The 26,180-nt window shown below is 37.9% G+C and overlaps 1 protein-coding gene across 1 annotated transcript in view; it reads left to right on the plus strand.

Annotated features, from left to right (window-relative positions):
* Positions 1-1,396: 1,396 nt before the first annotated feature.
* Positions 1,397-26,180, plus strand: part of CNGB3 (cyclic nucleotide gated channel subunit beta 3) — a gene marked incomplete at both ends in the record, with an annotated part of 62,500 nt that continues 37,716 nt past the window's right edge. The window contains 3 exons of the mRNA XM_084260589.1: positions 1,397-1,504; positions 4,310-4,382; positions 13,602-13,713. Of these exons, the coding sequence (XP_084116715.1) occupies positions 1,397-1,504; positions 4,310-4,382; positions 13,602-13,713 (293 nt within the window). The remainder of the gene's footprint in view (positions 1,505-4,309; positions 4,383-13,601; positions 13,714-26,180) is intronic.

Raw genomic sequence — 26,180 nt, forward strand, 5'->3', positions numbered from 1 at the left:
CATTCAAACACTAAGCTTCAACACAGAATGAAGCATTAGCAACAATTGCTCTGCTTTTAAAGTAAACCAGAACACTGACATTAGTAAAAAGGGACGTTCCAAGCTCTTGGCTGGAGCTATCATTCATGTGGGGGGAAGGTCCCTGTTACAAGATTGAAATCCAGTTAACTAGTACAAAGACTGCCTGGTAAGTGTCAAAGCAGCAAAAAGGGTTGCAAACTAACTTATGAAAATTGTTGGTTCATTCCTACAGCTACTACTTTGTTAGAGGAAGGATTCTTGCCAGACAATAGAAGCCCCAAGGAGGCAGCCCTTGGGACATTTTCAATACTTTAATATAATTGCTAAATATGTAATTACAGAACTAATGCATAGGGCTAACTTTCTGCATTTCTGATGCCTGGATGACCAGCATAAATCAATCATAAATTGATAGCTAAAATTCAGAGCTTTAAAGTGATGGCATGGTCTTGAATAAAAGCAGAACTAAGGACACAAAGAGACTGTTAAAGATCTGTTAACAGGAATTGACTCAACATGACACTGGAGGCATTTGAAATTGAGTTTTATCTCTAAACTGAACCATGCTTTATTTTACAGATTTATAAGGGGTGACCCAAAACTTGTAGAATCTCAAAATAATGTCCTTTTTAAAAAACTCCATGAAAATGTATATTTTACTAATTTGTAGGACATTCACCTAAAATTTAATCTCATCAAAATTGTATTTAAGATTCTGCACAAAATAGTATTGTCTGTAAATCGAGGGGGAATTAAAAATGAAAGTATTCCTTTTAGGGTGGAATAAAACCAAGCATAAGCCTGATAAAACAAACCCAAACAGAAGACCTTTTAGTGTCATTCACTCAAAAAATAAAATAAATTTTAAAAAGGTTTTAAAAGTTCGGGTCTGTAAAGAAATTAAACCTCTTCAGATTTCATGAAATTTACTGGGTAGCTGGTGATTATTGGTCTATTAACCTTTTTAACTTCCTGGTGAAACTACAGGTGTAGTTTCATTATTCATCTCTAAATATTCAATTTTCATTTCTAAATATAACCGAAATGCTTAATATCAAATACATGAAAGATAGGATTTATTCTAACCAGAAAATGTTCACTCTTCTCTAAATTTGTATGTTAAAAATTTAGTTTGTATGTAGTATAACCATTAAAACTAGAAATAACTTAGTCTATAATATAAACCAAAAGTACTAATGGTAAGAAAAAGCCATCACTGAAACAGATTGTGCACAGAATTTCTTTAAGGCATTAATCAGACCTAAACCTGATTAAGTCCCTAATTGGCTTGATTACTGATGTCAAGAAGACATGTGCTGTATACCTCTTCATGGTAAAGGAGTTATAGAGGCTTCAGGAGAGTTGAAGGGGTAAGATGTTTAAAAAACTAAGAGCAGTATTTTCAAGAGCCAAATTATCACCTGAGGAAGCAGATGACAAGAATGAAGGTGTCTCTCCACCACCCAAGGCATCTACAGGCCAGGTATATTTTTTATTGTTTAGTATAGACTTAGTAATATTTTGTTTAGAAATTATTTATGAAAGAAAGTGTTGATGACTAGATTTTCAAACATACTTACTGCACAGCAAAATGAAATAAATGCCTTTAATCCTCTTCTGCCTTTTCTTTATGAAGAAAATACAGATTTCCTCCTTTTGTAAGTTACTCTCTAAACAGAGCCAACCTGCAATAGTACAGGCTTACGAGAGGTCTTGATCAACATGGCAAATGAGGAATTATAAATACTGGTATGGCTGCTTTTGATGTCCTCTTTATCTTGTTCCCTGATGACAGAAAATGTCAGTATATCCTTTCTGAATATCAGAATGGCATACATGTATATATCAGCCTGTCTCCCAATAACTGTTGGAAGGGTAAATTAATTTTATTTGGCCTTATTTTACTAATATTGCTCCTATTTGAAAAATACAGTAAGTCATATTAGTCTAAACTCTGTAATTTTTATTCAGTAGCTCTTTACTGTAAAAGTTAACTCATCCCTTTCATTTTAATTAATGGACTATTTTTAAATCAGGTAGAAGGATAGATACATCATTTCTTACCTTTGAATTTTTATCTTTTCCCAACAATGTCCTGGAGAGCATTTTGGTTTTTATCAGCTTGACGTAATAAAAACTTTAAAAAGCAAAATGGCAACAATTTAGGGTTTCACAAAATAACTAGGAAAGTGAAATGTGTTCTTTAGTATCAGCCTGAGCTAAGAATCTGAACTGATGCTTAACAGATAACTAAAACTCCACCTCTATAAACTTAATTTTAACTAACACTCATAATTGTCAAGTTCATACAAAGACTCGGACTTAACTTCTGAGGTCTTGAGTTATGTGTATGAATCTTACAGTTTTATGTAAAACTGAAATAAACATAAATGAATAAATAAATGTTTCTGAAGCTCATCAGCTCAATTTGAAGAACAGGTGTGGATTAATCCAGCCCAACTACAACTCAATTCTGATTTGTGATTATTCTAAATATTTAATTGTTTGATGAACAGATATTTCTGTACTGCCATCCACAGGCAATGACATTATATTCTGTATTTGATAAACTTCATACATTGCACACCTGCAGAAAAAGTATTGCTCATGTGTGTTTTAAAGATTTGGACATTGGTTTCTTGGGGTCAATAAAACACTCTTTTGAAAGAAGAAAAATCCTGAACCTCAACAGCTGACTTTGGTGTAGCCTGATACCTTACTTGGCAAAATATCTTAGGAAGAAATATGCATTTAGATTTCCCCGGAGACACGAATTACTCTTTTTCACCAGAATAATTTCATACATCAGTGCATCATATGACCATCAGTCTTCACAAATAGGTACCATTAAGATAGAGACAGATGAATGGGTCTAGAATTAAGACATTTTCTTTCTGCCTGCCTGCCAGGAGATACTATCTAAAGAGAAAAGAAGAAATCTGATAATTTGTTATAATCTGTTACAATATCTGATAACTGTAAAGGGCTTTTCTAACACTATTAGGAGGAAGTCTGAAACAAAGAAAACAACTTTTACAACTATCACACAAGTAAAATTATATATATCACAGAATCACAAGGTTGGAAAAGACCTTTGAAGATCATCAAGTCCAAACATTCCCATCCTAATCTAAACTTAATCCCTAAGTACCTCGTCTACCCTTTCAACCACATCCCTGGGCAGCCTGTTGCATGCCCTGACAACTCTTTCAGTAAAAAAATTTTTCCTAATGTCCAATCTAAACCTGGTCTGGCACAGCTTCATGCCATTTCCCCTTGTCCTATCTCCTGTCACCCAGCTGAAGAGACTATCGCCCACCTCTCTACAACCTCCCTTCAGGTGGTTGTAGGTCTCCCCTCAGCCTCCTCTTTTCCAAGCTAAACAGCCCCAGCTCCCTCAGCCGCTCCTCACTGGATTTGCTCTCCAGCCCCTTCACCAGCCTACGTATATGTATATATGTATATTAGATCTTCAGTGCAAGATTTTCTGTATAAAAGCAGGCAGGAAAAAACAAATACTTAGTTTCGGAAACTCAAAGAGAATGCCATTGAGTTGGGAGAACAGAAAAAAGTTCATGAAACCCTGAAATCTCTGAAAGTCAAATAATTTATCATTCTGACTAATAGAGAAAAATATTGAATACTAGGAAAATTAATTCTATCTGGGATAACAAATGCTCATGGGCTTGATTTATCTTATGTTTTACATAGTACTGTGAACACCTACAACTCCCCATGTGCTTCTCACTCCCTCTTCCAAGGGCCACTCTGTCAAAGCTAAGATGAACCATGGTATGGGTACATGAGCAGTTGGTTTGTGGATCTAAGCCAGTAAGTCTAGGAGGAAGTTAATTTTTTTCGGTGAAAGTTGATACTGTCTGTATTTTGTAAAGTTTGAGATCTGACATTGTGGTAGGGCAGATCAAAATATACCAGGTCCATTAGCCCAGCAGAAGAATGACTAATTCAGGGATGCAGAGTATCTTATGAGTGGCAGCGCTGACCATGTGAAGGAGGGTGTGGGAGTATGTAGCAGCAGAGCTGCAGGCTAAATAGGTGAGTTTGCACAGCAGATATGAATACATCAGTTTGATTTCAGCATCCAAATCCTTTTGTGGACCTATCTGGAAAGTCTTTTCCATGAACACAAACAGAACACCCAAGAACAAAGTGTAGCATGTGTAAACTTGGTTAATGAAATTCCTGTCTGAATGCTGCAGACATCAAAATATTCTTATTCTCAACAAAGAAGCATCTACAGTTTCTAATCCTGCTTATTTTTTTTAAGGGTGAAAACAAAAAGCCGGATGAACCACAGAAAGCAGAGGATGATAAAAAAGCAGAACCTGTTCCAAAGCAAGGTCAGTAATAAGCTATTTATGAGTATTCAAAGAAAGATTTTCTGGGCAAAATAGATGCATAATATATAGGTCTGTAAATATAATTGTTCATTCAAATTCTCTGCCAGGTGCCAAACTTTTGTATTTGTGGAAGAAATTAAGAAGTCTGAATTGCTATTGACCCTAAACCAAAGATTGGTTACAGAAATGTGAGCACCATCCAACAATAACAAAAGGCAACACACTTTCAAAGACACAGTCTGTTCATGAGCTTGTTCACCTTAATCAACTAGTCTAACAAAATCTATTTTCTCTTACTGTAAGCTGACTTCTTAGAAACCTTACTTTAAAATAAAGCTATTTAATAGCTTAAAAAACAAAATGGGATATGTTTAATGTATCTTCTCTGTATACTTCTCATGTGTTAAAAAGTACAAAGACAAGACAGACTTTAAATTGACATTCAAATCTTTCATCTAACAGCCATTCAAAACTTCAAAAGTAGATAGTTTTAAAAAGCAATGCCATTAAAATTATTTTCCATCACCATTCAGAAGACATCTAGGAACAGAACACAGAAAGGTGGAGCTCAGGGCAGAAATACAAGATAATTACTTGCCCGAGTGGCTGGTTTGCCACTGGCCATAGCTATTCTGCTCATGTGGTGTGTGTCATCTCTCACGCTACGTCCCAGTAGCCAAGACTGTTTTGCCTATACCAGAGCCAGAATGTCTGCTGCATCAGCTACCAAACTAAAGGTTCAAGATGGGTGAAGCAACAACTGTGTCTGGGTTGTGTTCCCTCTTCCCCCCTCCCTCACAGCATCAGTGGTGCAACCCTGTCCTTTTCCATCCTCCAGTACCAGAAACATCATTGAGTCAATTTTCCTGTAGCCTCATGCTTTTCCTCTGGGACAGCAATTCAGGTTCCTTTCACTGAAACAGCAAAACATAGGCTGAGGAACCTTCAGATTCTGTGATAAAAATCATTTAAGGAGAGAGGAGCAACTAGAAAGACTACAAGCACGCTAGTATAATCCTTACTTGCTTTTTGTGTAATACAGCAAGTATCACAACAATTCCTTTCATACAGTGAAACTTTTAAACAAAGACCACTAAATCTAGGCAAAACAAAATCTGACATGAATTAACCATAGCAATAAACCAACAATTGGAGGGGAAAAAAATCATCTCATATTTTGTGGCTTTATAGCAACTTTAAATCATAGGTCCTGTCCCATGACAGAATGGAATGTCATTATGGATTGTTTTGTTTGTTTCCATCTGATTTTACAGATTAATGTAATTTATTAATCTGTATTTTGGAATATTAAACTCTTCTTGTTTTATATTTTAGAAGAAAAAAAATGGTAGTGTAGAATCAACTACCTCATCAATTACTTAGGAATATTTAACAACATAGTCTCTATGTTTGTCTGGGTTTCTTTAAATCCATAGCTTTCTGGAAGGTGCTTCATGTCTCACTTTCAAACAGCTACAAGATAGTTTCTCTTTTTGCATTGGATATTAATAAGTTAGATAGACAACAGCTATATAAGCCAGAGAACTTACACAGGCAGCCCACCTCAGGAGAAGCTTCCTGTCACCTATCTCCTCACCGTCCCAGCTGAATAAGGAACTCCATTATCCCTGGACAGAAAAGTGAGGCTGGTCTCAAGCAGTCTGCAGTGAATCTAAATAAAAACTCCCACAAAACTTCTGAACTGGTGAACTTCATATCAGATCTAAAGCCAGGAGGACAGATGCTAGAATAAGAAAATAAGAGTATCTGTGGGTAACAATAGGATAAGAGACCAAAGAAAGCATTTTGCAGTGTATATACAATTTGGAGAGATTTAGTGTGCAGTCAGGCCTCAACCAGTTAAAGCTAGTTAGAGAAATGCCTTTCCAAGATGTGTCATTAGTTACTTCAGCATAACCAGCATAAGAGACCATTAAAACTTCTAACCAATAGTCACATTTTTCAGGTCCATAGTCCTGAAACACAAAACAACAGATCAGAGCTAATCTCCACCCCTTCTTCTCACATGGCCAGAACCAGGCATCACCTTCCCCTTTACTCCTAACACTTCATAAGGCAGCACAATGTTCCCTGCACAGATGAGAACTCAGCAGTAGGCACAATTGGTGCCTGTGTGGTTAGAACTTTGCCACTTACATTACTCAGCAACACTTGGTACTTTTGGCTTCTTTGTTGGCTACTCATTGCCTCATCTCCACCTCCTCAGTTACCCTTTCTCTTCACTAGCTTGCTTTGTTATTAATTCTCTGCTTAATTAGTTCACTCTCTAATTAATTCTCTGTGCTTAGTCAGTTTGTTCTGTAATGGATTCATTTTTTAATTTATTCCCTGCATTTCTTTATGTACTTAACAAAGTGTGATTCACCTAATTACAGGTTCTCCGTGACATTGAATCCAATTGCTATATTTTCTTTGCATATTTATCACCTCCTATAACTGGCTGACTATACAAATGCTTCACTTGTTTTACACGCTGTTGTTCAATAGCTCTGTTGGTGGTTATCCAATTAGAAGGCCGTATTCAGCCTCTACCTGCTAGCTGGTGTCTGAATTATCTGTATCACAATTTCTTTCATCCCCCAGCAGCTCTTTCCAGTACAATTCTTTCCAACTCATCCTTTTTCATTCTTTTTCACTAAACACTTCTCAGGACCACACTTAAGTACTGTTCTTCTGAAATCTGTCTTCATATCCTTCTCACTTTTCCCTCACTAGAAACTGTCTTGTTTCAAACATTCTGGTTTTTGATCTTCCACAAGTGTCTCAAAAAAAGCTTTTTCCTGATTCACCAACATGTTTATGCAGCTTTTAGTAAAGTCCAGATTGACATTGCTTTGTGTTTGGTAGGACCTGAATGAAAAAGCTAGACTAAAACTATCATAGGTATTTCTATGCATGCTATGTTTGCTCTACTGGATTGTAAAATAGAACTTTGCATCTTGGAGATTACCATGTTAATTTTCTGTGTTATTTAGTATCTTCAGAGCCCAGATGCTTTGAAAAGTACCCAGAGGACATATAAAAGGCTACATAATTTGTGGGCAGAAAAATGCAAGTGCCATTCTATAGTGTATGAGATATTGCTGCTTAAGACAATCTACATCCTAAGTGAGCAGCCCAGATAGAGTAAAACAAAAAAAAATCAACAGCAACAACAAAAATATCCACCAACCAAGAATTTTAATCAGCATCCCTGAATGTGTAGCATCTCAGAGGAAGGGCTGTTCAAAAGGAACTTCAGCCCACTCCAGACTCTCTCTGTGAGTACACTTTTGTTTAGATACTTGAGAGACATTCACTTTTCCACTAAATGTTTGGCTAAAAAAAGAAAAACAGCAGAAGCTGCTGATAGCTGCCACCTTTCCTATAATAGTCTAGCTGGTTTACCTCCACTCTTTCATAATGAGTGAGTTCAAACCTGTGTATCTCATGTTCCAGTAGCGTTCCCTAACTACCCACATAAAGTCTAGACTAGAGAGGTGTGGGAGGAAATTCTGTGGCCTTCCTAGTTGCTGGGCCACCGTGCAGAAAAGAGTGTAAAAACCTGTGAAGTCTGAGAAGATAAGAATACACCATGGAGCCTGGAATTAACGTGGCAGGTAACTGCAACACTAGCTTTGTGGGAGGAATGAGGAACTTTGATTTTGCTATGTATTTGTGTTACAACATTACTGGATCTTTAAAAAGAGGAAAAAATAAGACCCAGAGCCAAGGTTTCCTCTTCTCAGAGGAAAGCTCTGATCACTAGCTGCTATGTAAAAGGTGGTCACTCCCTCTTCCTGTAGATAAAAGTAAAGCAGATATATCATTAGGGGTACCAAACTTCTGTTGCTGCGATATCCTGACTAATTTCTGATACTTAGGCATCAACTAATTTTACGTGGATCACACCAAGAAATAAGCCCCTGAAAAGGAAGATTTGAATTCATTGTGAAATTTCATAGCTAAAGCCTTCCTTTGACCTGTTATGAATCTGACTCTTAAGCTGCTTTACAAAACCTGTCTCCTAGCACCTTGAAGTCCAGGGTTAAATAAGTACTCTGCATTTCAAAAAAATACAAAGTACAGCATTTTGACATACTAAGCTGCAGCTCCATGAAAGAAACCTGTCGATGCAAAGAGACTTTTATAAATAATAATCTCATCCCTTGTCTTCTTATCCTTTATAGTCTTCATTGGCTCTCAGTCAACAGGCAGCTATTATTCCCATAAAATGTATTCTTTAAAGATTACCAAGAACTTGAATATGTTTAATCAGCTTGTTTCCACTCCTGCTGATGTGAAGTCTTTTAATTCCTTTCACATCTTCATTTCTCACATGATTGTCAGGGTTAAATGCTAGGAAAACAAACCCAGCTTCTTCATACAATCATTCTTTCTTTACATGGAAAACAAAGTTCTAGAATGTCTTTGTTAGCCACTAAAGTTGAGGGTTAAGATGGACCTACTTACTGACTGTTTTTTCTTCAACCCCACTGATTTCTTAACTGTTTTCCCCTGCACAGAACACTTGCTCAAAAATTTTGCTTGTGAAGTCAGAGGTGTGTGTGTTTTATAATGGCTGAAGCCTCTTCTCTCCTTTGTCCATAGGTTTTCTGTGTGCTTATTTGTCTGACTCTATAGCCAAGTATTTATGAACATAGCTCAAGAACACCCCTCTGAGGGAACGACAATCAGGCAAATTATTAACTATGTCAGAAGTAATGTGGGAAGTTTCTGGACCAGTTCTCCTACTCTACTGCTTCAAAGCCAGTCTTTACTCATATTCTTTAAGAGAATGTTTCTTGGCAAGTGATTCTTTCTCTATGTTTCTTGGCAAGTGATAACATTTAAGAGCATATTTGAGACTTCTAACCTATTTTGAAACTTGAATTGGTTTGCAAAAACAGGAAATGAAAAAAACCTACTGATCTTAAGTGTTTAATTATGTTTCTAAGATAGATAGGTGACGGAGAAAACTTAAAAAAAAAACCAGATTACTCAAACACACTCTGCCTTCTCACATGTCTTTATGAAGAGTTTCCCATTTCAAACAATGCCATCTAACCTCAAGTGTTTCCATGTGCTGATAAAATTGCCAACATTATTGTCTCTATGTTAATTAAAATAGTTTTATCCTATCTGCAGAAACACCAAGCTACACGAGGTTTTCGGGCAACCATTAAAGTTATAGAAATATGGTACAAGAATAAACAATGAAGGTTGAATAATATTTACCTTTATCTGGTAGCATTGTCAACCTTACTAAAATAACATAAAATAATGATATCCCACAAATAGCCTTTTTTATTACTTTTTTGCCTGGCCTAAGTTTTTGCTAGGAGAACAAAGACCCGTGTTATAACTTGCATCTTGCTCCTTGATCCTTGCTATCCCAGGCGGATCACTGGTATGGTGAGTTTCAGCGGGCCTCTTAATAAAGCCAGCTATCTTTTTGAGGAATTCCATTAAACAGTGTTTTGCCCACAAAGTTATACTTCCACACTAGCACTTTTTCCTTCCATCGTAAAACAGAACCAGCAACAAATATCCCAAATCAATTTAAATTATTTTTATGGGGAGGTCCAATTATCTGGAATACGTAGACATGAGTGGGCTGCACTCCCACTGCTTTATCTACCTATATTTCAATATAATGGGAACAGAAATCATTTAGAAAAACTGAAATACTTTATTTTCTCAAGTGTGGATCTGTTTTGAAAATTGCTGTAGGTGTTGGTGTCTTGGCATAATTCTGCCTCCTTTTTCTCACTTTCTCTTTAGCATGACCAGAGTTATGAAAAGCCAATAGAAGATTTCTTAGCTGTCCTGTAAGCCTTGCCATCTACCTGACGGATCATTATTTATTCTAGAAAACATTGTTGTACTCTAAATGTTCCCTACAATGACTACCACATTGTTCTTAATGGCATTCTTTTGGCACTGGCCTCCTAATTCAGAAGGGTATGAACTAGATTTAAGCAGTGAATAGCAAGTAGTTTTTAAATGTGGCTACACAGATAGCTCTCACAACTTCACACAGAAAGAATGAACTAAAGCTTGACACACAGCTGGCAGTGGTGGTGGGCCATCCTAATGCAAATACGTCGTGTGCTGGTCCTGGAGACTTAGGAACTCTAAATACTTGTGGAAGTTTAGAATATTGATAGGGTTACAATGTTTTCCTGTCAGTTTGAATCCAGTCAACATTTAATGGTTGGTGTGGATTCAGACCTCAGATTGAGTACTGTGAGAGTGTCTAGCAGAGAGAGAAGCCATTACCTTTCTACAGTGGGATGCTTATGTATAAGCACCATATTTTCTTTTATTTTGTGGTCTTCCCTTCCCACACACATGTTGTCGTTCCGGACATGGATTGTCTTATTTAGGAGCCTGTTACGCTAAATAATATGTCTACACTGGCATTTTGTTTCAGATGAAGAATGCCTTTCTGAAACAGATCTCCTGATTGTCCCCCACTGTGCTCTGTTTTTTCACCAAAAAAACTCAAGGAATGCATGACTGTGTTCCTTTAGAATAAAACTAAACCAGAAGTTGTACTCTGTGAGTGAACTTAACTTTAGTGGAGCTGCTGATGGACATTAATTTCAGAGGATCACAAAATACCTGGTTTGAAATACAGCTGACTCAGATATAGCTTGATTTGGCATATCTTCACTGTTCTGATTGTTCCTGTCAGGTTGCATTGTCTGCTAGTATAGATGTAACTAGGGGGAATTACTATGGCAAAGAAAATTCCCAAAGTAGGTAATTACAGAAACATTGAGATTAACCTTGCTGTCACTCTTGAGTATGTGGCTTTTTGGCTGGGGATGTCAAGGCGGGGAGAACTGGGAAACTGGAAACCATGAATTCAGAAGGGAGCAGAAACTGCAGCAGATGCCAACATTTTTGGCTCCTGCATCTTCTTTTCTACATCAAGTCACGTTGACCACAAAACCACAGGAGGATTGTGTGCCAGGAAAAGCACAGAGTAGCATCAGTAGTATCATTTGCAGGCATCCCCTGGGGGAAAGGGTTAAAAAGAATTTTAACAGGTTAAGGTTCAGTAGCCAGACACACACATTAGTCAGTTATAAATAGGTCCAAACCCCTTTTATTTTCTGCATCTGCAGCTCCTCTGCAATTTTCTTTTAGAGGAAGTCTATGAAATTCCTAGGAGAAATAATTTATTTTTCACTATGAGAATGTATTCACTGTGCTGGAAGTCTGAAACCATTTTTAAATTCGTCTTTCCTTTAAAAACAAAAAAAGTCTTTTTGACTGGAAGTCCTAGAAAAGCATTTCAAACCCCTGTCAAATAATAAGAAACTCTTTCAGACTTTCTTGAATATTCCTGGGGACAGGACAGTCCTCCTCAGAGTTCTTACTTCCCTATATGTGTGCTATTCTGTACCTTGAAAATTCCCTGGCACATCCTTCAGATAAAATGAAACATCCCCTTATATTTTCAACAGACTTTTCCTCAAGAAAATATTGCAATACTAACTACTGTAGAAAAGTAACAATAATATGCATTTCCACTAAGTGGGAAACATACTGTTATCAATTTAAACCATAAATCCAATTGAATGCCAGAATTTTAAATGGAATTCCTAAAAATATCATCCTCGCTTGCAGGTGATAAGTAACACAAATCCTGCAGACTGGCTTCATACTCAATGCTACATTTCTTGAAGGGACTACTTGAAAATTAACCCTTAAACTTACTAAGTCAAAACCCAGTTGACCAGCAAGTTGGGAACATGAATTTCTTTGCCTTCTCTTCAGTTCCTTTTCTGACTCTGGCTTTATTATTTCTGGCATCCATAGATACCTCTGTCTTGGTCTTGTCTTTGATCCTGTTTAAGAAATAAATTCCAGGAACAGTAGCAGAGCTCACACTGGACATTCTCATTTCTTAACCTAAATACTAAAATAAAATACTAGAAATACCTCACTGATCTATCCAGTAAAAGTCTGGAAAATTATGTCTGTTAATAGATGCCTGGAAGAAAATATTATCCCAAATCTAAATAAATAGTGGTAAGAGGGAAGTTTGTTTTATCAAGTGCTATAAACAAATTAATCCACTGTCCTTCACTAAGTTTTGTTTCAGTGACATTTCAAACAAACACCTTTCAGCTGAGCAGCTTAACAATTTACTGTTGTAACTGCTTTTACCTCTCTGAAATTAGTAACAGCTCACTACATATGGTGACTATCAGAAAACTAATCTTAACAATATCTATCCAAAATACTCAGGGCTTGATTTCTTTAAGCTATCTTGAATTTAAAATGCACCACATAAAACAGGGCCCTGATTTATTTTCTATGATATTTTGCTTCCACGCTTTTTCCTCTATAATCATATTACTTAAAGTATTTATGAAGGCTGAGTTTGTTCCTCCTTTATGCAAAGTGTCAGACTGATGAAAGCTTTCACATTATTTTTCAGCATGAAAATTTAAAATAAAGATATAAGACTAATTGTAAAATTTAACCACATAAGGCCACTGAAATGGTAAGAATTTGCATTTGCATAGAATTAATTTCAAAATCTACAAACTTCCCACTTAAACTCCTTAAAAAAAGTTACTTGTAACAAAAATTAAGAAATAGACTAGCCAAAGTGCTACATAGTCACATCCTTAATGATATATTTCAATCATAATTTACTTAGCAGCAAACAGGACTGTCATGGCAGCTGAAGCAACAAGAGGTTTAATGCAATTCAAACACTGGAGTATAAATAACATCATTAGCATTTGCTATGCATAAGCAAATAAGTTGCTCTTCATTTTTCTTCCTGTATTTCTCAAGACATTTCTGGACAGATATATCTCTCTGCACTGTCTGTAAATTTTTAATAACCACATACTAAAATTCTATCATACTGCATGAGTTCCTGTCGCATATATAAATAGGGAAGCTCTGTATTGACCATTTTTGAGCTGGCTACAGATGCATTTTGTTTAAAAAAACATTAAAAAGTTATATATTCTAAAGTGTTACACTATTAAACATGTTTTGTACAGCTGGGATTGAAATAGATTTATGCAGAAAAATATTCAAAGGTCAGATGGCAGTATCAGAGTTGTGTAGTGCTTGTCCGCAGAAGAAGTAATGGCAACTAAACCATGATTCATCCAGACTTTTTATCCTAACATTTTAAAAGTCTTTAAAATAGGTATTCAAAATTTTAAAACTTTTTTTTAGACACAGCACCAGCAAAAGCACCTGAGCCTTTGAAAATGGAAAAATCAACTGAACCAGCTAACACAGTCAAACAGGAGCATAATCAGCTCAATGAAAGAAAAGAAGATCCTAAGTGAGTAAATTCAATTTTTAAAATTGAGGCTTTTCTGATATCCTGACTTAAGTTTTGTGTGCCATATTTCAGTGCTGTAAAAGACCCTTCTTTCCTGCAAGGTTCTGAAGAGGTTTATTTCAATTGTAAGTCAACCTTATATATGAAGTATTCATTTAGTATGTGTTTTTGATAGTTTGTCATGTACGTCATCCTAAATTGCAGGAATGAGGAAAAGGATTTGCTCAACTGATGCTAACAATGACACTGCTCAGTTATCATTACCCTCCCTTAGCAAAGGAGTAAATCCCAGTATGCTGTCCCAAATATCTAGAATGTTTGTCACATCATTCTGACTTAAAAGCTTTTTACCTTCCCTGTTTATTGGGGTTTTTTTTCTGAGTTATACCATTAAATCAGCATGAGTATCCACAATGAGAGCAGTAGGACTGCCTTCCTGAGAAGAGAGAAATAAATTAAACAGTAATGTTCCCTCAAGGGAAAATCTAGGGTCACTCAACCTTTAGAAAAATCTTAGGTGCCAGTTTGTTTTGCTAAAATAGGAAAAAAATACGAAGTCTAGAAAACAATAATCTTAGAATAATCTATTTTCTTTATAGAAGCATAGGGTCACAGAATCATTGAATGGTTTGGGTGGGAAGGGAGCTTTAAAGGTCATTTCATCCAACTCCCTTGCAATAAACAGGGACATCTTCAATTCAATTAGGTTGTTCTTCAAAGCTTCATCCAACCTGGTCTTGAATGTTTCCAGGAATGGGGCATCTGCCACTTCTCTGCGCACCTGTTCCAGTGCTTCACAACTCTCATAAAAATTTCTTCTTTATGTCTAGTCTAAATCTACCCTTCTTCAGTTTAAAGACATTATCCTTTGTACTATCACAACAGGCCCTGGTAAAAAATTTGGTTCCATTTTTCTTACAAGCACCCCTTTATGTACTGGTGGGGTGGTTTGATACTGGCTGGAGGCCAGATGCTCACCAAAGCTGCTCTATCACTCCCCTTTTCAGCTGAACAGGGGAGAAAATATCTACTGAGAGGCTTAGGAGTTGAGATAAGGATAGGGAGAGATCATTCTGCAATTCATGTCATGGGCAAAACAGATTCAACAGTTTTCTTTCCTTTATCTAATTTATTACACCACACCAGATAATGAGGAGTGCAACCAGATCTTAAAATATCTTCCCCCCATCCCTCCCTTCTTAGCAGACAACTTTATTCATGATTTCTGTCCCTTTTTCCCCCCACCTGTGGTATGGGGAGGGGCAGAGAATGAGGCAATGGGGGTTTTGGTCAGTTCTTCATGAGTGGTTTTCTTTCTTAGCTGGGGATGGGCATTCCTCACACTCTTCCCCTGCTGCAGCGTGGGGTCCCGCCAATGGGACAGTCCTCCATGAAGTTCTCCATGATTCCTTTCTGTTGGGGCTTCAGCTCCTCACCAACTGCCTCAACATGGCTCCCTTCCATTGGGTGCTGACACGTACCTCCAAGTACAATCTGAGTACATGTTCTCTGTAATACCTCATTGGGTAGTGGAACACTGCCATTACCTCTATCTTCTCAACAGTTCATCTCCAGACTAAATAAGCCCAGTTTTCTCAGGATCTCCCCATATATCCTGTGCTCTAGTCCCTAGTTATCTTAACAGCCCTCTGCTACTGTTGCCCCACGTGATCAGAGCCTTTCACGTACAGGTGGATACAGATGCAATGACATAAATATCACACAGAAGGAAACAACCACTCCCCTCAATCTGCTTTCACCAGGACCTCCAGGTTCTATTATGCAGAGCTGTTTGCTAGTCAGTCAGCTCCAAGCCTTTACTCTTGCATGGGGAATGGAAACTTGCATTTGCCTTTTCTAAGCTTCACTAAATTCCTGCCTCTGTACACTCTAGAATGTTCAGGCTCCTTTGAGTGGAAAATAATGTATATGCTCAATCCAGAACAGGGAAGAAACTCCTCCTGCCAGCTTTTGCTTTCTATTATTTTGATTACCCTGATGACACAAAGCAAAAGTCTTTCCCTGATACAGAGTTATTTAATTTGCAGAGAAGACTATCTATTTCCTCTCCTTCACCATGACAGACTTTGTACTGCAGTGGCAAGGAATAATCAAACAAAATATTAATATACATGCCTGTATAAAATAATATATGCAATTAAACAGCTCTTACTAGAATGCAATTAAAATAACTCTGACTAGAATGACTGGAGATGTTATAAATTACTTGGTAATTTGAATGTGAATCAATGAAAACCTAGATAAAGCATCTCTTTTTTGTTATTGTAGGATACATATATTATTAGATGCTTATAGTTCCACTGGTAAATCCCATAACCACTGTTAAGGTAATTACAATATGCTTAGGAAACAAAGTGGTATGTTGCTTATTAGTAAAAGAAAAAATATGTCTGTTAAAAGGAAATTAAAAATGTTAAACATTCTCTTCTCAGCACTGTTCTGACTCACTGTCGTGTGCATCCAGATATATCTCGTCAGTATAATTTGAGCAACAGCTTCTAAAAATACTGTAAATCTTTGGTAAATTGTACTGTCAAAACAGTTGCCCACTAAATTCTGCAGCAGAGCATGGAAGGTATGGCAGTGGTGTCACTGCAGTGGCGTGAAACTAAACTAAACAGATCTATTATATGGCTTTCAGAGCTGGAGGGAGAATCATTTTAAAAATGTGCCTCTGAGAGAATTTAATTAATTGCCCCTGAAGATTCATGGGAGACTATTCAGAAACCATTATTGAGTCGATGTGTTCAAGTTTAATCACTAGAATATTTTTAAGGAAATCAACTGCTTTTATCGAGTGAGAAAAGCTACATAAATTTGTGTGCATATGGAGACTTTGAGTCAAATAAGTACATGTAGTCTGCAAAAATAGCAATGAAGGAAATGTTCGGATCAGTCTCTAGCAATGAGGCCAACAAGAACAAAACAAAATGCCTCCTGGAGAAGTGTCAGTTGTGAATTCTTTGCTCAGTGCTAATTTCTAGGTATTCCAATATGTGGGAATTAGTTGGAAAAGTGATAGTTTAACTGCTCAAAACTACATCAAGCACTCTTTGTACAAAGAAAAAGGATAATCAACTGAGAGTCTCACTCTTCAGAAATTTTCCCTGTGTGTGGGTTTTGTCTGAGATAATGTTCTTCCTAGTAGCTGGTATAGTGCTGTGTGTGGAGTTCATGTGAAAATTTTTCAGTTGTTCCTAAGCAATGTTTACAATTAATTCAAGGACTTTTCAGCTTTCCACATCCTATCAGTGAGTAGGCATGAGGTAGAAGTCCATGGGACCTGATGAGATGCATCCCAGAGTCCTGTAGGAATTGGCTGATGTAGTTGCCAAGCCTATCTCTATGATATTTGAAAAGTCATGGCATTCAGATGTGGTCCCTAGTGACTGGAAGAGAGGAAACATCATGACCATTTTTAAAAAGGACCTTGGGAATTATTGACCTGTAAGACTCACGTCTGTGCCTGGAAAGATCATGGAACAGATAATCCTAGAAGCCATGCTGTTGCACATGGAGGACAGGGAGGTGATCTGAGAAAGCCAGTATAGCTTTCCTAGGGCCAAGTCCTGCCTCACCAATCTAGTGGCTTTCTGCAATGGAGTAACTGCATCAGTAGACAAGGGAAGAGCTATGGATGCCATCTATCTGGATTTCTGCAAGGCCTTTGACAAGGTCCCCCAAAAGAGTCTTCTCTCTAAGTTGGAGAGATGGGTGGACTGTTCAGTGGATAAGGAATTGGCTGGATGTTCACATCCAGAGGGTGGTGGTTAATGGCTCCAAGTCCAGATGCAGGACAGTGACAAGTGGAGTTCCTCAAGGGTCTGTGCTGGGACTGGTGTTCTTCAATATATTTATTAATGATATTGACAGTGGGATTGAGTGCACCCCCAGCAAGTTTGCTGATGACATCAAGCTGGGTGATGAGGTTAATGTGCCGGAGGGACAGGATACCATCCAGAGGGACCTGGACAGGCTGGAGAAGTGAGCCCAGGTGAACCTCATGAGCTTCAACAAAGCCAAGTGCAGGGTCCTGCACCTGCCTTGGGACAATTCCCTTTAGGGTTAGGGGTTGATGTGCTGGAAAGCAGCCCTGAGGAAGAGCATTTGGAGGTAGTCGTGGATGAAAAGCTGAACATAAGCTACCAATGTACATCGGCAGCCCAGAAGGCCAACCGCATTCTGGGCTGCGTCAAAAGGAGTGAGACCAGTAGGTCAACAGAGGTGGTTCTAGCCCTCTGCTCTGGTGAGACCTCACCTGGAATACTGTGTCCAGCTTTGGAACCCACAACACAAGAGGGACATAAACCTATTGGAGTGCATCCAGAGGAGGGCCACCAAAAATGATCAAAGGGCTGGAGCACTTTCCCTATGAAGACAGACTGAGATGGTGCTTGTTCAGCCTGGAGAAGGCTCCAGGGGGACCTTAAAACAGTCTTCCAGTACCTGAAAGGTGCCTATAGAAAAGCTGGGGAAGAACTGTTCACAAGGGCATGTAGTGATAGGATGAGGAGTAATGGTTTTAAACTAGAAATGGGTAGATTTAGGTTGGGTATTAGGAAAAAAAAACCTTCAATATGAGGGTGGTAGATCACGGGTTGTCCAGAGAGGTAGTGGAGGCCCCATCCCTGGAGATATTCAGGGTCAGGCTTGATGGGACTGTGAGTGACCTGATCTAGTGAAGATGTCTCTGCTTAGTGCAGTGGTGGTGGACTAGATGACCTTGAAAGATCCCTTACAACCCAACACATTCTGCAGGAGGTGTCCAAGAAGGTGAGAGGGGGCATAGACAGGATAGCTGACCCAAACTGGCCAAAGGGATATTCTCTACCATATGATGTCATGCTCAGCAAAGAAACTAGGGGGACTATTAAACTATCTTTATCTCAACCCATGATTTTTTTCACTTTTACTCTTCTGATTATCTCCCTCATCTCAATGCAAGTGGAATGAGCAAGCAGCTGTGTGCTGCTTAGTTGCCAGCTGAGGTTAAACTATGAGACTCTGACACTGTTTAATCTACATTTTGATGATGTCCAAATAGAGATGAGTAACAAGTGTTGTCCCCTATTTTGGGATCCATACTATTTAATATCTTAATTAATGACATAGACAGTGGGATGGACTGCACACTCAGCAAGTTTTCTGATGGCATCAAGCTGAATGGTGTGGTTAATTCACTGGAGAGAAGGGATGTCATTCAGAGGGACCTGGACAGACTTGAGAAGTGGGTCCTCATGAACATCATGAGGTTCAAGGCAAAGTACAGAGTCCTACACATGAGTCAGGGCAATCACCAGTATCAGTACAGACTGGGGGATGGATGGATTCAGAGTATCCCTGCACAAAAATGGTCACAGGGCTGGGACACCTCTCCTTTATAATCAAGATTGGTGAGATGGTTGGTAGCATTTTCTTAACTGGAATTTCAGATTTTGTCCAGCTGTATCTCAGGAAGCAGCAAGGGCCAGCTGCTCATTGAGGGAACGAGGGATGGGAGCCAAGGGCAACCCCAGCACAATCAGTGTCCTTACTAGAAAAGGTGAAGTCCCACAGGGTGTGAACACAGCAGGCAGAGCAGGATCCTAGTAACAGGGACTGTCAGCAAGGCAAAGTGATGAACCAGGTTTAAGGTCCATCCTAGGAGTCCAGTCAGGAGCAAAAAGAAACAGTCACCAGCAGGACTGGAGGCAAGACTGCAACATAAGTTCCAGTTCCATCCAGAAGACAGGACCAGTGACAGAACTGGAGCTAGACACATCTAGGCGTTGCTCAAGCAGTCACTAAGGCCTGAACTTAAGTGCACACTCCAGGACTATGGGCAGAGAGTGTGTGTGGAAGTCCCACTGGAGATTTCTCAGGGCATATAAGGCCTCTGGGTGTTCTCAGGATCCTGATATTATATTTTGACTTAGATTCTTTTCCTATGCTATCATCCTCCAAGAGTCAAAATGTAACAAAAACTCATTTGATCTGCACACTAAGAAATCATCAGTATGCCCACAATATGTAAGATACATAATAAGATAAGATTTGTGGATGTGTATCTATTCACAACTCATATACCTCCAGAGCACCTCAAGTTTCATATGTATTACCTTGACAGAAAGGGTTTCACCCAATCTTCTGTTACTGTGACTTTAACTTTTTTAGAATGCATCTGCACAGCTCAGATATATAGAGTAAGGAAGAAGGAAGATGGCAGATGTCCTATTTCAAAGAGCATACTTTTCATTTAGATCAAACTGGTGTCTGCCCATGCAGAATTTCAGGGCAAGGTAATGAGATTCCACATAAAGACTTTAGATTTTAAAATCTTAGGTAATATTACTTAATGAACAATTATACTAATGTAGCTGAATTATCTGAAATCAGTAAGATGACTTACATGTACAAGAGTTTGAAAGATTGTGCACCTGTGTCTTTCTTCCCATTCACCTTCATTACAGCAACTTTTTACTTATGGTGCAATACAGCCTGTATTAACAGGAAAACAGATTTTTTAACTTCCTCTGAAAGATATTTTTTTCTCTCTTATTAAGTGAACTACTTTTTTTCCCTGTACTTTCTCCTTCCTATAGAAACTGTTCATAGGAAAAAAGAAATATTTCTGGGTTTTCCCTCTCAGAATTTCCTTATTTTTAAAATACAGCCATACACAGCAGTGGATGTCAATAAACAGTAGAAAGACATGCACTGATCTCAGCCACCTGACCACTATGTCTGAAAGAGGAGACACACAATAACAGCTGATGTGCCAAGGCACTGAATTACAGCCAGGTAACTGAAACTTTGAATGTTTCCTAATGGCTTAGATAGAACTGCACACAAGCCAGCCCTGTTTGCCAATAGATTGTTTCTCCCCTCCATCTTCAGCTATAATGTAACAGAACGATAGGTAATTTCCATGAATAGCTATTTGTTGAGCGATAATAATCTCTGGGAGGGAAAGCTAACATTGTGCTGTCTCTACAAAGAAAGAAATGAGGGAACACAACAACACTCAGGACCTAATTTGCAATCTAAAAGACGACAACGGAGTACTATTAACAAGGAACTAGCATGAAACAACATTGCAGCCTTTATAATACATCAAGATTGCTTTCTCCTCATACGGCTCATAAAAACACGTATATGCATACACAATCCTGCACTCTTTTGAAGTGCCATGAAAGCATTTCACATGAGACACTGCGTAACACTTAAGCAAATATGGCACATCATTAGGGAGCTACACGGACCAGGCCCTGCCTCAGGGACAGGGAGCTGGCAATATGGCAGGCAGGGCTGGGGTTTCCCTAGCCAGAGCCCAGTCAGGAGCAAGGCGATCCGGGCAGGCCCAGGGGTGGCAGCCATGTCCAGCCCAGGCAAGCCTGCAGTGACAAGGCAGGCCCGGGGTCAAGCTGGGATGGCAGTCAGCTGGTCAGTGCGCTGTGAAGGGAACTGGAGTCAGGCATGGCACTGAGACAGCCAGGCAGGGCTGGGCTGTGGCTGGAAGGGATATCAATCTGTAGATGTGGGCCAGGTTCAGTGGTGCCCACAAGCTAGGCACAGGCACACCTGCAACTCAGATGGCCAAGCACTACAGCTGCCATGTAAAGCAAAGGTCTTCAGATAACCTTGCTCAGCACACAGAAAAATATAGTCACAAGAGAAAATGATAACATGCTTTGTGAGGTACTGTTTGGAACCCAAAATTTAATGCACATACAAAAAATTTTAAAAACATGGATTAGATGATCACATAAGAGAGACAAATTTGAAACCTTGCACAGGGAACCAACACAAAGCCCATGGCATGCAGTAGTCTATGAAGAGGAGGACTGCATAGTGTTTTGGAATGGAAGAGCAGAGGGGAGATGGATGCCTGAGGAACAAGTAGTAGTGGATACCTGGAATCAGAGGACAAGACAAAGAAGTTGCAGCAAGTACTAGAAAAAGTAGAGTATGGAAGAATGGTAAATAAAGCATCTGAGAGCACAGATCAGAGAAAATGGAGATGTACAAAAAGCTTCTATGACCTCTTCTCTGTGTCTTTAAAAGCTTTTAAGCCTGGCTAAAGTTGTAAGGGTGCTTCATCTTCCCAGATTACCAAGGTGCTTACAATGTACTATTTATACTAAGGCAGTACTCTGAAACCCCAGTCAAGGATCATGAACCCTCCTCTGTAAAATGCTGCGTAAAATGGCAATCCATATTCACGGGCTGCATATAAAGGAAAAAATATCATGGGCAACCAGGACTTCAGATGCTTTTAGGTTTCACCTCAAGATTTTACATTTTCTGAGTTATGTTTAGAGAGGAATAAAAATTATATCTGACACACCACCTTCAGAATCTAAGTATTATGAACAAAATATTTTCATATAAAATGCACAAAATAAATTTTAATAAAGTATTACAGTTATACAAAATAGCATTTAACATTCCTACCCAGTAAACGTACCCTGCTGATTCTGCTTTTGCAAACGCAGAACCCAGCTTTCAACATCTTTTAAAAAAGGGAGCTCTAGTGTTGCAAATTGACAGATGAGCACACATGGTTCAGGAAGTCCCAAGTTTTTTGCTCATAGTTTGCTTCATAGCCACATCCTGTTCTCTAGTAGTCTATACTAGTCCTTGTCAGGCCCATAAAGGAGATAATTTTTTCTTCTTCTCTAATTTGGCTAATAGCAAAAAAAAAGATAACAAAACAAACAAAGATTAAGAGGCAATTTGCTATGTGGTGCATAGCCAGGTTAATAAAGAGAACTCCTGCTGGTAGCATGTTCTTAGTGAGTAATGCACTTCATTTAGCTCAATTACCTCAACCAAGAAAATTACCGTGCTTATTAGTGCTTGCCATCCACTAGTTGCAACACATTGATTCACAAAGCAGATGCATCTTAGAGAAACTATGTCCTATCACAAGAACAAAATCTCAGCACCCTGGTGAAACAGACCCTGTATCAACCCTCTGCAGACTCTCAAGAAACCCTTGATTACTGTAGGAACACCAGGGACCCAAAAAGATGATCCTCATGATACTAAACTTAAATTGACTCAATATAAAGTAAAACAAGGCTAAACTGGGCACTTCTGGAAAATCCCAGTTTAAACATAGTTGCACAAACATTTTACAAGGAGATTAATACCTTTCATTAGTTGTTTCCAGTTAATCACTGCAGTAATTTGAATTATAAGCAGAAGGAATGCACCCAGTACATATTGTAAACCTGACTGAAAAGACATTAATGTATTAACCAATCAAAATACTTTTCTTAGCACTTGTATTCATTCTGCTTAGGTCTTTCTTTCAGAGCTTGTCACTTTTAGTGCTTGGATTTGAATTTCTGCAATGACTAAATTGAGAACCTGCAAATTAAATAGAAAGGTGATGGCATGCTGCCTCTACCAAAATGGATTAAATTTGCTGTAATCATTGCTGAGATGTATTTTCCTACAGCCTTTAAATTCTGTCTGTTCTACCGGATGCAGTTACGCATGCTATTTAATGCCACTCACTCTGCACAACAATCAAGTCGGTAGCCTGAAGTTAAAAAGGTAGTGATTTTGGAAGTTTTTCCTTGAAGACTAAATGAAGCAAGTAGAGGAACAGAAATGTCATTATACAGACTGAAATGCTGCTCTTCTTTTTCTTCCCTTGCATTATGTTAAATTATATGTTCAGAATATTCATATATATTTACTTCTGACTGTATAACTATGAGAAATTCTTTGGTTTAGAATATGTAAGACAACAAGGGTATAGTTTGTCATACTTTGCCACTGATTTATTTTTTTTAATTAAAAGAATTTTGTGTAAATCCTCCAATGACCTAACATTTTTCAAAGTAAGAAGATACCTTTTTTGTGAAGCAAGAAAAGATAATTTGTTAGAACTATTACCTCTGCTGTTATCTGTTGAGTAAATTGTGGGGGGAAAAAGCAAAGCAATGAGCATTGTGACAGGTAGACTACTAGTTTGTGTAATAAAATTGCACCAAAAAAATGCAAAAATTTTATAGTCTTTTTCACAAATCTAAGAGACAAATAAATCTAAGACATAATTCTTATTATCATTTAGTAAAGGAAAACTGATTATTACTTCATGACTAGTGTAAGTATTCATGCCTACAACTAATCTTATCCACTCCTTTTTATTAAAATACCCCATCTCCAGCATTTTAATTCATTTTCCAGATATTAAAACATCACATTTTGTGCAGCACAGGAGAAGTAGAGAGGAAACAGTGATAGCTGGAGATATGAAAATTGGATGAGAAGTCAGAGGGGTCTGACAACCCAGTTTTATTCTGTGCCCTGGATAACTGATATTTGAGATGTGTTGTCCACAGGGACCTTGCCTACTTTATTGCTGAATTTGGAGAAGAATGGGCCTGCAGAAGGGGAACGGGTGGTCTTAGATAACGGTAATTGAAAATCTTCTCAGAGGAATCAGTTCTCTCTCACCAAGTTTTTCTGAATACTAGGAAAGTACATAAAATGAGTTCCAGCACAAGTGGCTATATAGCGGTTTACTACTAACAAAGGTGAAATTGCCACAAAGTCATTTGAACAAAACTAATTTTATATAATTAGCATAGACAGTAGTAGTGCATGGCATGAAAATCTGCCAGGGTTCCTAACAGTGGAGCAATTTTAGTTACCACCCAAGCTGAAGCTATGCCACCACTTCCTCCTTTTTATTTTGGCCTTGCTAGCAGAATTAAAGCTTCCTGAAGTGTGTATCAGCTATAAGATTCTTATTCAGGTACTCACACTTCTGCACAATGAAAATTATAAAATTAACTAATATTCTTAGTCATAATAAAAATATTATGCTTTTCCCAAATCTCTTCCCTTAGCAAAAAACCACAAACAACTCTGCCCCAAAAAAGACCCCTAAAAACACCCAGTAATAGAAAATAAAATGTTCAAATGGCAAAAAAATTAAGATAAAAGGAAGGGACTATATATTTTATCTCGTGTTCACAGAAGATAAGACAAATTGTACAAAAAGAGATTTATGTTGAGAAAAAAAATTGTACAATGATGCTAGCAAAGCACTAGAACAAATTCTTTAAGAAGATTATGTAGTACTGATCACTAAACATATTTAAGAAGAGGTTAGAGAAGAATCTGTCAGGAATAGCACAGGTATACTCCCTCCTGCTTTGGGGACAAGGATTACAGGATATCTCAAAGTACCTATGCTTGTGTGGGGTTTTTTTTAGGATCTGTATGAAAACAGAAATGAAAGTATCTATTGAAAATTAAGTTTTTAAAATTTGAGACATGTTGTTGCAACTTTTAAAAAAATTACTGTGGGAAATACTATGGGTACTTTCGTTTTAGCCTTTTTTTTCCTGTGTATTAATAAAGACTGAAGAACAGAAAGTTTGATGGCTTTGTGCTATGCTCATGAACCCTGTAAAGCACTAGATCATGCTCTAAGACATTTTTTCCTTAGTCATAAATTATTATAAGCTTATGTAAATAAGTTATGAGTTTGCATTTAAATGTGTTTGAATCTAACAGATGTTATGTGTGTAGGATAAAAAATATCTTTAAAAACTCCTGATAAGAGGCAGATGCCCCAGACAGATTTAATCACTTACACATCAGAAAACCCCAATGACACATTAGCACCACATAGAGAAACAAGTGAGGCAAGGCTGTCTCACTTATTATCACATGGTTCTTTCTTAGAATATTATACTTTTGCTCTAAAGTGATTAGTGTCAGAAATGATCCTACCCTTATTTTTTACGCCATAGTAGATATCCAGTGCCATTAAACACCTTTATTTCACTAGTGACATTAAAGAAAGATGATTTTTCAAAGTTAATTGTTACTTTCAACATTCATCCTACTTTCTTTTGCACAGATCATACTGCAAAATTACTAATTAAAATTAAATCTTGTTCAAATTTTAATCTGGTACCTTAGTGAGAGTTCCATGTGCTCAGTGTTGAAACAGACTTCTCCTTAGAGAGTACTGCAAAGAGGATTAGAGAATTCAGAGCCTGTTGTGATTGAATAACTAGGAGGATTGTCAAAGAAGCTGCTGTGACAAACCTTTGAACTAAACAGGAGGAATGTCATGCAGCCCAGATTAGATTTCATTCTGCGCTGCAACAAGAAGTTTGTTCTGAAATCAATACTAGTAGATAACTCTAAAAGACAGTGGCTTCTTTGAATATTGTTGCTTCTCTATCCATTTTGCTGTATGAATGCCAGTTGAGATTTGGGAAATAGATGACCCCTGCATTTTATTTGAAGAACATTTGCTTAGGGCCAAAATTGAGCATAAGTTCTACAATGACTCTGAACTAAGGGAAAGTCATTAATTTAAATGCAAAGTTTTATTGTCGTGGTGTCCACATGAAACTTAGAACCTATTATTGCTTCTATACCTAACCAAAATCAACCCAAATATTATTACACTACAGTTTTTAATGAAA

This window comes from Gallinula chloropus, assembly GCF_964237585.1.
Source record: "Gallinula chloropus genome assembly, chromosome: 2".
Taxonomy (NCBI): Eukaryota; Metazoa; Chordata; class Aves; order Gruiformes; family Rallidae; genus Gallinula; species Gallinula chloropus.